At 45.0% G+C, this 13,877-nt stretch overlaps 1 protein-coding gene across 3 annotated transcripts in view; it reads left to right on the top strand.

Moving 5' to 3' along the window:
• Positions 1–13,877, top strand: part of HisT (Histamine transporter) — a 104,339-nt gene that overhangs the window by 64,857 nt on the left and 25,605 nt on the right. For all 3 annotated transcript variants that reach the window (XM_050188593.3, XM_055076863.2, XM_050188592.3), the window contains exon 2: positions 8,545–8,610. In XM_050188593.3, the coding sequence (XP_050044550.1) occupies positions 8,580–8,610 (31 nt within the window). In that variant the 5' untranslated portion in view covers positions 8,545–8,579. The remainder of the gene's footprint in view (positions 1–8,544; positions 8,611–13,877) is intronic.

The following is a 13,877-nucleotide window of genomic DNA, read 5'->3' as shown; positions in this document are numbered from 1 at the left end:
TCTTTCGAAGCTGTTTTCCATTTTCATGCTATACCGTGATTCGTCGCGTTCCTCTGGATATGTGCATGTATACACTTACGTAGCTGAAGATGAATCAAACCAAGCCAGATTGTGAAATTTAACAAAGTCCGAAAGAAACACGCGGTCTGCGAGAGACGTCGTATGGAGACTTCGACTGTGAGAGACTTCGGATTCATTTTGTCCAGTGTTTCGCGGTTCGGATTGGCGCCCGCTAATCAGCTACTGTTGCTGGTCGCGCTCGAACTTGGGTTACCTAAGTCCGTTAGCTGACATTCACGAACGCATGCGAGTATGCATGGAGGAGTGCCCTCGACTACGCGTCATACGATTGTGAATTTTTGCCGAAACTTCGTTATATATACTCTTCCTTTGAAGTGGCCTTTCCCTAGCAGAGTAAGTAATTCACGTGTCGTGAATTTTGTGTATAGTGTGCGTTTCTTGTCTCCGTATATTTCTGTAAGCGCGTATCGATCAACTAGCCTTGTACGACGTGCTGCTTGTGTGGTGTGTTATCGACATTTCTGCGTGATGACAGTGCATTCAGTTCAGGGTTGCCGCGCACGTATCCTACAGCTGGTGCTGGCAGAGGCGCGTTCTGACGATCGCTGTAAAATTTACGCTCTTTTTTGTCCGATCACGGAAGGAACGAGTGATCAAGCGTCTTCATTAAAAACTAAACGAACAAAAGAAACGAAGGAATCAAAAACAGTAATCGAGAGGCGCACCAGCTGGAAACCATTTGTTCTGCGTCGGCTTAGGACAGCGATCGCTGTTTCATCGCAATGTCCGTGAGCCACCTGTTGCTCTGATAATGAGCAAAACGTGAACAAGGTGAATGCAGGAGCATGAATGCAGGCTCCTGCATTCACCTTGTTCACGTTTTGCTCATCGTCTTGAATTTTCATCTCCCGCATTCCCCGTCTTTTCTCTGTTGCTCTGGTAGCGTTTCCTGACCAGAAACGATATACGACGCGACGTCGCCAGTCCAAGCATTATATGGACACGTCATAAAATTTGGAGGACGCTTAAGCTTCGCCTTAAGAGTGGAACGCGATAGCATTCAAAGATCCTTGACTGCTTCTCACGCTTCCGGGGGATAGCAGCTTATGTAACCGTAGTGTTTTAGCGCGAAACGCTAGCCACGCTAGCGGCGAAATTTATGCACAAAGGCGGAATTTCTGGTAGAAACGCGGCCTCTCACGTGGGTGATCTTGTGTTACTGTTTCGCACTATTGATATTTAAGTCTGAGAGATTTAACATAAAAGGGATGCGCTGTCGGCGTTTTGCTTTACGACATTTGTTTGTAGGCAGCCATTCTCGAAATTCCAAGGAATAACATTGTAAAGAACGTAAGACAATGTATGAGCAACTTTAGTGACAGAAGAACAACTTTAGTACCGTATAGAATATGCGTGGTGCGGAATGAGTTTTCGCGAGAAGATGGTCGACGCGGGATGCCGACGCCGTATTTTCTGCGAGACGGGTGCTCCTATCTGAATACATGTAAAATGAGAATTGGTTTTTCTCGGCAACCACTGCACCAAATTTGGCGGGGTTTCTTGCTCTAGTGATTGTTAGTTTCGAATTTTCGATCTAGGTCGTCAGTTTATTATTAAAAATTAGGTGGCGAAAACTGAAAATTTTCAGAAAACAAAACTATCAAGTTTACAACTCTAACTCAGCAATGAAAAATAACATCACAATTATGTGTATGTGAATTCCATCTAATAGTACATATCTAAAGCGGAAAAATTGATATGTTACACATGAATCCCAAAAAATTTATTACATGGAAATACAGCTTTTAATATTGCGGCACCATCGTACACAACGTGACAAATTCACGTAAGAAATGAAATGGCATGTCAAGTTTGTCCGCTTTCAATGATCTAATGGATGCCGTTTACAGAACCGCGACGCGATGTCTGTTCTTGATGCAGAGCTATTAATTTGCAAACTTTGTGCTTCTACTTTTTTCAAACTTCCGAATTTTTAAAATCTTTTTAACAAAATTCAGGCCCTAAATCGAATTCCGCTTCCAACAATCACTACAATTTAACTTTCTCTCTTAAATGTAACAAATTTCTTTAAAAGCGGTCCAGGGTTTACCTCAGAAAAACGTTTTTTTTTTCCCCCGTCGAATGCGTGACGGGCGTCACTGCAGAAGAGAGAGGGGGAGAATCAAAGAGAGAGAGAGAGAGAGAGACTAAAGATCAACAACTCACTTTTGCTGTTCGAACGCGTGACAGTGCTGACGGTGTTCTGTGAAAGAGAAAGCGATACAACATTGTTGAAGACACGTCTGCTCTTTCGAAACCATGGGGTGTTTGCGAAACGCGTACACCACGTGGTTCGCATTTGCGAGGAACGCTCTTAATGGCTTAAGCTGCCCCTGTTAGGACCAAATTATACAAACGGGTCACGAGAAAATGGAGTCGCGGAGTAATCAACACTGGCCGAACACGCGAATCCTCAGCTTTTAGCCAAACGCTCGACAAGGTAAACTTGCCTTCGTCGTATATAACATCATTCAGGCAAGTCCTGTGCCTAACATTGGCGCATATATATATATATATATATATTATTACGATATGATTCCGCGAGAGACGAGCAGCCGCGAGAACGACGAAGAAGTTGGTCGGTGCCCTCGGCACGAGCGAGTGTCAGCCTGGCTGCCTGGCTCCAGTGTAAATAGCGTGTAAATAGCATCTCTCGTCTGTGTCTTTCCACACGTAACAATATATATATATATATATATATATATATATATATATATATATATATATATATATATATATATATATATATATATATATATATATATATATATATATATTCCTCTCTAACATTACTCCTGTAATAACTATACGCATTAGCGTAGTTTACATTTCTACGGTGGCACACGTGCTTCTTGGAGTGTAGCAAGCGTGACGGAACAGAAAGACGCTCCAAAGTGTCCATTGTACTGCACCTGTTCGCGCGGGCTCACAACTTTCAAGGCGCGCAATAAGGCACGACTCGAGAGGCTCCTGAAGCTCTTTAAGCCGGCATCCTTGCCCTTGATTCCGCCATATTATGGCGTCTAATCGCCTGTACTGCGCCTTTATATAATTAAAGATAACTTGTCACGTATACTTCACGGTTGTTCCGCATGCTTAATCGCGCCACTTTGTATAGTGGTGCCTTCAGCGTTGATCGGTGTAACAACGCCTGTTAAAAAAATGGACAGTGTCGTTAAGCGTGCGTTTTGTGCTAAAAATTTAGGATGCCGAGGATGATAGCATGCGACATGATCTTTTTTTTTTCTTCTCTGATGCACTAGCTTGCAGCATCTGCAAAGCGACCAGCAGTTGAGTTATGCGTGTCGAACGGTAGATATCCTACAGCTGTTTCAAGGGCAAATAATTTCACTGCTGGAGGCATATGTGCGAAAAATGCGGTCACGCTTTTTATCGGCTTCTAGCTTTTTCTTTCGATCCTTTTAGCTTCTAATCGCCGTTGATTTTTCTCTATTCGTAACCATTGTGCTTTGTCCTTTTCTTCGCTTCAGTAATTTTGCTTTCTTGTATAATTGCTTCCATGTGGCGAGATAAATAAATAAATAAATAAATAAATAAATGTCGACGACGGAAGGTGGACATCCAACTGCCTCAGCGCGAGCTGTAATGTATACGCCCGCTCACCAAGCAGGCTCTGTACACGCAAAAGAGTAGACGCATTTGTGTTATAGCCATATGCATTGCATGTAATGGCCAAGTGGTCAGCGCTCTGCACTACTCCATGTAATTGCGTGCATCCGCAAAAGCTACACTACCGCCATCCGGCCGTTCAGCTAACGAGACGTTCGTTACTCCACCGACGCAGCGGCTGCCGTGCAATTTTGATGTCCAGCGTATGCGACGGCTCACGCGGGCTAGACGCAACAGAAAAACAGAGGCGCACGTATGTGCCCGCCCGTGTTCATGACGCAAGTGGGAGCGATCGGAGGGGGCCGCTTTTTTTTTCTTTTTTTTTTTGCGCGACAAGCCAGTGTACGAGAGTCGTCCTATGCTTTTACTCCTTGCGGTCCGTCAGCAGCTGCGAAGCCTCTCGGGCTTGAATTTAAGCGGCGCGAACGGCGGTACTGACGGTAACGGAAATGCACGAGAGAAACTTGTGAAATTCACGACAGGCTTGCAATACGACGGAAACGTCAAACAGTTCGCAAGTTGAACTTTACCTTTAATGACGACTCGTAGACATCGTATCACTGCGATGTGTGGATAAACCTAGCGGCTCGATTTTGTACCCATTCAATTGCGTTTGTGAAGTATGTGTATCAACGGTTCCAGATGGCTGCTGAGTACTCGACTTTGGGCACGGTAATGACTTCTAAGTCGAGAACTTCACGTGACGAGGGGCGTTGCGCAACTGACGTTTCGAAAAATTAAAGCTCCGTTTGCGGATGAGATGGTGTTACTCGCATGGCGACAATAATCAAGGTCCGAAGAGACTGTCGCGTCTGGTACTTGTAACAGTTAACAGCTCCCATAGGCATGTCAGCGATTATGTTGGAAAAGATGAGGGGCTTATGACGGCGTGAAATTGACATCGCTTTGCATTTGTTGGGGCTAGAACCGTTAGTCAACGGTTACACCAGTTCTAAATATTGTCTAGGTCATCCTGTAACGAGATCTGGTCATTAACGTGCGCAACTGGCCGATAGTGATAACGTAGTCATCGGCAAACGTATGAATTTCACAGGGCACATACAGAGGTAGGTCATTATTACATATTAAGAAAGCAAGAGGGCATAGTATATGCAACCTTGTGGGAAGCCTGAGGTTACAAGAAGCGGGTTGGGATTAAAATACGCACGCTGCGAGCGATTAGTGAGGAATTCTTTTACCCATGTTATGACGTCAAGGCGCCAGCTCAACTGGCAACGTTTGAGAATTAAGTGTTTATGGCCAACTTTATCAATCTTGCGCCATCAAAGAAGAGCAGGTCGATCTGTATGTGTGTTCTTATCGAACTTTAAATCAATGTCATGAAGAAATATGACTGTTAGGTTTTCACTGGAAAATGCCTTTCGAAATTCGTGGAGGGATTAATGGAAGTAGTAGTTGCTGTACAGCGTTCATGATCTGTGAGAAAATGACATGATCCATGGTTTTAAAGGGGGCGCTATTGGGCCGGAGTTCACTGGTGCATCTTTATTACCTGACTTTTAGACTGTGAAGACCTTCCCCGCTTGCTATGTCTGTGGCAGGCTTCCTGAGGGCAACGAGTTCGGTAACAGCAAGGTTAAATGTGCAGCAGGAATGTGCTTTGTATCTTTTAGGAGCTATGAAGCAATGTCATCGACACCGGCTGGTGATGATATTTTAGATTATAGTATATTATTTTATTCGCTGAAAAAAAAAGAAAAGCGTATCAGGCATTGCGAATGAAGCATGAAATGTGGAAAGCAAATCATTCGTGATTCCACCGGTGATGATCTTATAAACGATTGTTTATGTTAAATATAGGGACAAGCAGACAATCCGCAAGTTACATGTTCAGATCGAGAACGCTTACAGATTTAACAGTTTTGGTTTCCTACCCAAAATACGAAAACTAAAAGTCGAAACTCTTTGTCGCATTTTACAAATGCCGAATACTTCTTAGTACGGAGCTTGCGGTGCGGGAACTCTTCGTCGTTAAAATGGGGACAGTCAGTGAGTCATGTAAATCCTCTCAGAAGAGTAAGTCACCTGTTCAATTGCGAAGCATACATACATACAGCCGAGTACTTCTTAGTACTCGGCTGTTAGCTTTTACACAAGCAACTCAAGCTCCTCGGTACATGCTTTCACACAGGAAACTTTTAAAAATTTGCTGCATTTATAAAAAAAATACAAGCACCTAAATGACCATGATTGGCGCTGACAAACACGTTCAGGGTCGGATTTTCTACACGCACATAAACCTAGTAACAGTCGTCGCCGTAGCTCATTTGGTAAGAGCATAGCGTGCGCGTAATATGGAGCCTGTATTCTTCTAATATACCGAGGTTGTGGTTTCGGCTCCCGCCGGCGGCAAGTCGTACTTTTTTTTTTTCGTCTACTTTCGTTTTCGTTTCCCTTATCATTTATACACTTCAGTTGAAGTCAACAAGTGACTTCCCTTATGCTTTCCTTGGCTTCATCGTTTGTTGGCTTCATATGGTGGCGACTAACAAAAATTGCCCCCCCCCCCCCCCTGTATCCTTTATTCTCGTTCATTACATGCAATGTGTCGATGCTTTACCGGAACTGTAACATAAAATCCTTAGACAGCATATCTCACATTCGGCGAATTTCCTGCGCCTGTAAACTTGCTCGTGGTGCAATATAGCCGAATCCGCTTCTGCGCCAAAGTGTTGAAAGCCAACCTGTTGAAAACCGTCTGGCGTGTTCGTATTTGAATCTTTTGCTCAGGGTGTACTTAATTCGGTTCCTAATGCATGTTTCGCAGTTGAACAGGTGACTTCCTTTTCTGAGAGCATTTACACGACTCATTGACTGCCCTCATTTTAACGACGAACATTTCCTGCACCGAGCCTTCTGACCGTCTGCATATCGCAAACTGTGCAAGCTTTTCCTTTTCTAAAAAAAGAAAGAAGTTCCTACTTCAGCGACATGTGCATAGTTATTTCAGACTCTGACGTATCTCCTTCGTCATTAAAGTTAGCTGACGATAATGAAAATTAGAGAAGCCACCTGCACCGTAGCGCTTACATTTAAATGAGATTAATTTTTATTGATTTAAAGAGAGAGAGATAAATGAAATACGAAAGGCAGGGAGGTTAACCGGAAGATAGATATCCAGTTTTCTACCTTGCTCTGGAAAAGGGAGAAGGGGAGACAGAAAGAGGGGGAGATAATAGAAAAAGAGGAAACACACACACAGACACGCCCATACACACGCACACACACACTATTGATTTAACGTGCCCTTAGAACCAGTGCGCACTATAGAGAGCAAAGCCAATAGAAAAAAAAGAGAAAAGTTATCGAGAAAAATCTCAAGCAGCAAAAATGAACACCAAACAATAAACATTCCATTTAAACACTTTTTTTCGCCTTGACATTCGTGAACAGGTGGTAGTCATTGATGGTTATTTCTGTAGGGCAGTGATTCCACTATTCTGGTTTCCGTGGTAAGAATGGCTGAAAAAAGGGAAGAAAGAACAAAACATCAGTTTTGCATAAATAAATGCTAACCTTATTTTCATGAACCAAGCGAGATGAGGCATGTTGCGGAGGCGATATAAACTTAGTGCGGAGGTTAATATGACGATGACCCGTTGTGCGAAATGTGCTCAATCGAAATAACTTACGGCGGTACGCTAAGGACGATAGGTTATGCTTGATTTCATGGCAGATGTACTCGCAGTTCTGTCGTAAGAATAAAACGAACAGAGTTATTCTGAACTATTTCTATAGAGTGCATTAAACTATCACTGATTGGACCCACGCTGTGGCTTGAACATCGGTAATTTTAATTGTGAACGTCGTTGAACGAAATTACGATGGAGGAGGTATCCCGAGATTCGATTAGCATCGCTGATTATATACTAAATGTGGACCACCCAAGAGAGGTTAGATGTAACGTGAATGTGTATGAAAACACGTGGTTTCTTAAATATGTGTTGTTGATGTTGTAAATCGGGGAAACACGGTGTTCTTAACATGCGCGTATATTAACGTTTCTTTATGTTAATTCCACAAAGCCCAAAGACCATTCCTCAATCAAATAAAATTCGCAGAACCTGTTAGTAGTATTTCTGGCCATGGAGAGTACATTCTCACATAACCAAGGAAAGTAATAGTGAGTATTAATTAATTTGTAATTAATTACTTAGCGCTAGCGTTTCTGTGCTATCTACAACTGGAAACTACTCCAGCGTGCCAAGACGTTATCCCGCATATGCGCTTTCGTGAAGTTCGCATCGCTTAAACCGGAATTTCGAGGTATCAAATCCGCCGAAAAAAGCAAAAAAAAAAAAAAAAAAAGATACGTTGTGCGTTGTGGTGTTCAAGCCTTCATGTTCCTTGTTTTATGGTGAAGCGCAAGAGTCTAGAGACTAGGAGAGAAAAATAAGGAGGACGAAGTTGGAATAAACCGAGACAAAATGGACGCCAGTTCCACTGCAAAGCTATAATTGCGTTGTGTCCTTGTAATTGTGAAAACGCCACACGTCATACTATACCCGTTGTTAAATAGTTCAACTTGCAGCGTCTGCATGCGCCGCTGTACAGCGTCGTTTAGCGGAGAGGTTCCGGCACACCCCGGCAGCGCCCGTTTTCTCAACGGGTACGCGCTAGTGTAGACAAGAGCGACATCAAATCGCGGCTGCGAGAGACTGCTGCGAGGCTTCTTTCGCCGTTCCGCGCGCGGAGCTGTTGACACGCTCCATTCAGCAGACAGCACGTGACACGGCGCGCATGCACCGCGTGTTGGTTATTTACATATATACTAAGCGGTGGCGCGCGCGTCTCATGCTTGCTGTGCCGCAGGTGCCACCGGAGCCAAGGCGGTTCCTCGCAGCGACATGGAGAAGAACGGCCAGCTGAAAGCGCACGGTGAGTTTCCGGAGCATTTGGCCAACAGCGCGGTTTCACCGTCTTCGTTGTTGAGGGCTGCTTCGCTTAAGAGCGTTACCGGAGCAGCTTCTGAAGTACTCGCCAAGTTCTGTGCAGTGCAGCGAAGGTTATGTAGTGTTTTTGTCAACCAGACAAAGGAGGAGGGCCGGCCCATTGTGGCAAGAAAAGGAAGCTGGCAAGAAAAGGAAAATTGAATTGCTTTAAAACTTAGCGTAGGATGGTTGTCCGAAAAAATTTTAGCTCTGCGTGAGTTTTAATTTGAGAGACTTGTTATTATAGTGAGGCCAGCGTTGGGATGGGGTATTTCTTTAAGAGGAGGCTTTAGCTCTGGGCGAGATCCAATTTGCACATTCAAATGCATACGGAATGAAGAAACGTTCGCGTTATAGCCAACCGCTAAATCGATTTAAATTAAATTTTGCATTTGAGTGAGAAAGCTGAATTCCGTCGACCGTTGAGAGTAGAAGTTCTAGTTAGGATCTCAAATTTTTGTACGACAAGGTTGCCTAAAATTGTTGTTTAAAGGAACTTGAAGCACAGGGTTTACAAGCCCCTAACTCTGCACCAAAAACAGATGTCCAGTTCTGTAAAGTGCATCTTTTAGAGTATCTGAAGTGGACAAATGTGATATTTGAGTTAATAGGTTACGTGAAATTGTTACGATGTTTAGGAGGGTTTTGCAAAAATCCTAGTCACGAATTAGTGGCATATTTCGGAGTGGTGTACAGTTAGGTTTTTCGCTTTAGCTTCTTCCGCTTTAGTTAGGCTTTCCTCAACGTGTGTAGTTCAGTTTACAGAACTGTGATATCGCTTTTCTTTTAATGCGAAAGCATTTTACGCCCCATTTCGCGAACATCCGGCGGCGGCGTGACCAGAACAAGGAGCCGAAAATGGCCGACGGTGCCGCGAGTAAAAGCACGTCAACAAATGCTCGGATTGAAGTCAAATTTCTCGGTGTCTTACACAACCCGGCATCGTGTCTTCCCTACACGCAAAAGCTCACGCAACACTTTGGATGGCGTGCGGGTCATCGTCGCCGTCTACCATCACGTGCTAACGATCCTTCAATACGAAATGTCACCGCTGCGCTCCGCGTATCCATTTCTTGGCCAATACCCCACAACGGGTAGGAGCCACACACGTGATAGGGCACGTCACTCTCGATGTCAAACGATGAGTGTACAAAATGAGGTGTGCACATGTCTCGAAATGAACGCCGTGCAAGTTTGCAACGTGCACGACGACATGCGGATGACTACCTAAGCGAAAACATTTCACTAAAGCGACTACAATAATTTCGCATTCCCACACGTAAGCAGTCTTATATATCTCCGCCGAATTTTTTTTTATCTTCTGATTGCATAATAGTAAGGTTGATTCAAGCAATTACATTTTGCGATGTTGAACGATTTCAGTAAAGAAGAAAAGAAAAAAGAAAGAAAAGTGATGGCCTAAATAAATATCTACTCCAAACAGTCGGTAAATTTGAACTCCTGTTGGTAATCACAGCGCAGCAGTGAGTTGCCGGTCTGAAATTGACGCCTCATCAACAAGAGCTGTTTACCCGCCGTGGTTGCTCAGCGGCTATGGTGTTACGCTGCTGAGCACGAGGTCGCGGGATCGAATCCCGGCCACGGCGGCCGCATTTCGATGGGGGCGAAATGCGAAAACACCCGTGGTACTTAGATTTAGGTGCACGTTAAAGAACTCCAGGTGGTCGAAATTTCCGGAGTCCCCCACTACGGCGTGCCTCATAATCAGAGAGTGATTTTGGCACCTAAAGCCCCGCAATTTAATTTTAACAAGAGCTGTTTAGCGTCTTTTGGGCACATAGTCAATAAACTGCGAATTCTTGGCAACCCGTGTATCTCTTAGTGTTCGCTTATCTTTCTTGCATTGGCCTTCAGGAAAAGTTTCAGTCAGTGTTGGCTTCCTCCAATATAAATTCCTCACTTTCTTTCATTCATCCTTACATCTCTTTCATTCTCATCTTTATTCGCGTACTTGTTTCCCACGCATGTCGCTCACGATGGCGAAGTGTGGGTGTCGCACGAAATCCACGCCGAGTCTGAAGCAGCCGAGATGGACAGAACAGCATTAAAAGATAACAAAAAGACGCCGAATTAAAGCAGAAAGAACATGACGGTATACCCTTGCCTTCATACCTCACGTTTGCAGCGAGAGCAGACGGCGCAACTTATGACTGACTATGTGGACCTGCACACACGTGCAAATCTTGTGGTTTATCTCGGGCTTATCTTATTTGCTACCCCTTGTCGCGCCTGGCTGCGTACAGAGAGGGATATCTATGCCAGGGAGGGGCTGTCCACTTCGTCCTGTACGTAGGTATGCTGGCGTCGCGAGGTGTCCCACCTCGATGCCGTACGTCTTCTCCGAGCCACGCGACACCTGTACCGCCTACGTTTGACCAAAAATGTTTACGCTTCTTTTGTAGGTGAGTACGCGGTATACAGCACTTGTGCCCTCAGCGTGGCCCCGTGAATTACTCTCCGTTTTCCCAGGGAACCCGCCGCGACATAGCTTAGCGGCTGTATGCATGGCGCGACGCTTCTGAGCTCGAAGTGTGGCGAGTTCAATCCCGGCCGCAGCGGCCGCATTTTGATGGGGAGCGAAATGGAGAGAGAGAGAGAGAGAGAGAGAGAGAGAGGCTTTCACGCACTGTGGGAATCTGTTATGCGAAGCATTTCACACGCACCTCGCTATCCAGCATTGTCTCGGCTTCCGCAGAACGATACCAGGTGGACCAACGTGTCCCTGTAAGTTCCTGTTGATAACGCAAGGGGTGGGGTGGGGAGGTGTCTTGCTATTTGAGATTCGAGCCGGCTGCCTGAAGACAAGAACATACCGGAGCAAATATGTGCCACAGGATGAGACATGTTTGTGCTGCAAAAAGAAGAATTAGAAGGAAAATGAAAGTCCGGAAACGACCCGGCACATCTAATAGAATGCATAGATATTCACCCATCAAGACCTGTAGGGAATACCCACATTCCAGAAGCTTTAGGATTAAAAGAAGATGGAAGGATCAACTGGTCAGCCCTCGAGCTAAGTGCTGGACGATTAGAGTATTGGTGAAAACAAAAGAAAGAAAAGCAGGGAGGATATTGATAGAACCGGAGTCATTGCAAGCATATGTAACTGTACAATATGGTGAGATAGGTTTTAAACACGAAAGTTATTGAGATCGAGATCAGATAGGCAAAAGGTTACATAGCGATATATATAGTGAAGCCTGATTGAACTAAGCAGGCTAGGTGACTATTTCTCCCTGTTCTGTTTCAAAGGGGATGCCAATAAACATAATCAAGTTGAGTAGTTGCGTGTGTTTGTCGCGAACGCACGTGTATGTGACACCAGCACGACGACATGGCACGGCGATTGTTAGGTTTTACATAGGCAGTGGACGGGCGTAAGCGAGAGAAACACGTATTGCGACGCCATCAGCGACTGATATGATTAACAATCGTACGTACACATGGCTATCCCATGAGGTGTGTGTTAAAACGACGATTACATTTGTACTTTGGCGAAATATTTCGCACTTCTGCCTGAAAGGCGAAGCGATTGCGATAGCAAATTAGTAGATAGCTGTAAGAAGTAAGGATAGTAGTTTGAGCAGCCCTATAGACTTGTAAACATTCGCTTACTGTCTAAATTAACAATGATAGAATATGTAAGCGTGAGTCAACGAGGAAGTAGAAAGAAACATACACACAGAGACAGCACTGTCTTTGTGTGTCTGCTTCTTTCTACGTCCTTGTTCAGTTACGCTTACGCATTATACCATGGAGTCAAACCAACCAGCCCGTCATCGTGTTTTAACTAAGTTAACCAGCATGGCGTCATGCGCGCACCGGTAAGTATGAACACATCTCGCTCGATGACAGCGGAAACTGTCTGTGAAAACGCTGGAGTTAGGAATCGCGGCAGCCGCCGCGAGCCAATCGACCTCCGTGCATCTGTCGCTTCAAAGCGAATGAAACGTCGAAAGCACAGCGCATACGAAGCTACTGGCACTACGCGCACTCTGCAAACATCGCAGATCGCTTTGAAGATGAGGACCTCGCGGGCGCGCACTTTGGCCACGTCGTAGATCGCTTTCAAGACACACGAGCGCCGGCAACGCGTCCCTACGGCGTCTACTACGGCGTCCGCGATTCGCGTGACCAACGCCATAGTAGACGCCGCGGTTGTGTCCACTCTGTACGGAGCGGCGGGCGATGCGCCGTAGCAGCCGCCGGAGAAGAACGCCCCTTCTCACTCGCCTGAACCTTCTGCCTCGCGCGCCACAGCAGAGGCCACGTATCTGGGCGGCATTCCTCGCTCGCGCACACGAGATTTATTTATTTATTTATTGTACCCTCAAGGTACGGTTGTACATTGCAGAGGGGAGGGGCAAGGTAAATACAGAGGCAAATCACAGAATAGTTGATTACAGAAAAAATATTATAAAAGAATTATAAGTACAAAGAAGCAAAAACTTTCGAAGAAAGCGTCAAAGCTAAATACGTGGACGTCAATAATTAATAAAAAGAACAAGGAAAAATAAGGAAGGCAACAACATGGCAAAAACATCGCAAAACATGTTATACAAAATAATAAGATTGAACCGCGTTCGCCGGCTCACCCTCGCACGTTTTCACTCATACGGAACATCACGGCGACGGCGACGCCGACGGTAGAAATGTGCCTGGAGTATTCATGTAATTGCTATCGCAATAATAAATGTTAAAACCTGATTAACTTTGGCGATCACTGGGCAAAGTGGGTCGGTCCCGGAGATAGTGCAGAGTCTTTTTCACATGGTGCGAACTCAGCTGCGTTTTCGCACTTGCGAATTCTCAGTTGCGGAAAATGGGCGGTCGGATTCTTCGTCTGCGCGATTTTTCGATGTTCGGAATGCTGAACTTCTCCGCGAAAACGCACATGCGCCAATGACGGGAAACCAGTCGCAACGTGGATCGTGGACATGTCACTGTGGCCTGCTAACTTAATTTTTGTTTTTATAAAGCAACGGACTCAGACACAGAAAGAATTTTCACAGAAACAGTTTCGTAAGTTGCTTTACTTTGTTCTTGCCGAAGTGAACTGAGGCCAAGAATAATAATCCAGTCATCCGTGCATGTGGAACGGTAATGCGAAGTTCGCATTTACGTAAATCGTAGCTGCGAAAAACGCAGTGTAAAATCGCACCATGTGAAACAGGCTTACGGTGCCTCAAGTGG

This window comes from Dermacentor andersoni, chromosome 2 (genome assembly GCF_023375885.2).
Source record: "Dermacentor andersoni chromosome 2, qqDerAnde1_hic_scaffold, whole genome shotgun sequence".
NCBI lineage: Eukaryota > Metazoa > Arthropoda > Arachnida > Ixodida > Ixodidae > Dermacentor > Dermacentor andersoni.
This window is presented reverse-complemented; position numbering and strand designations above follow the sequence as displayed.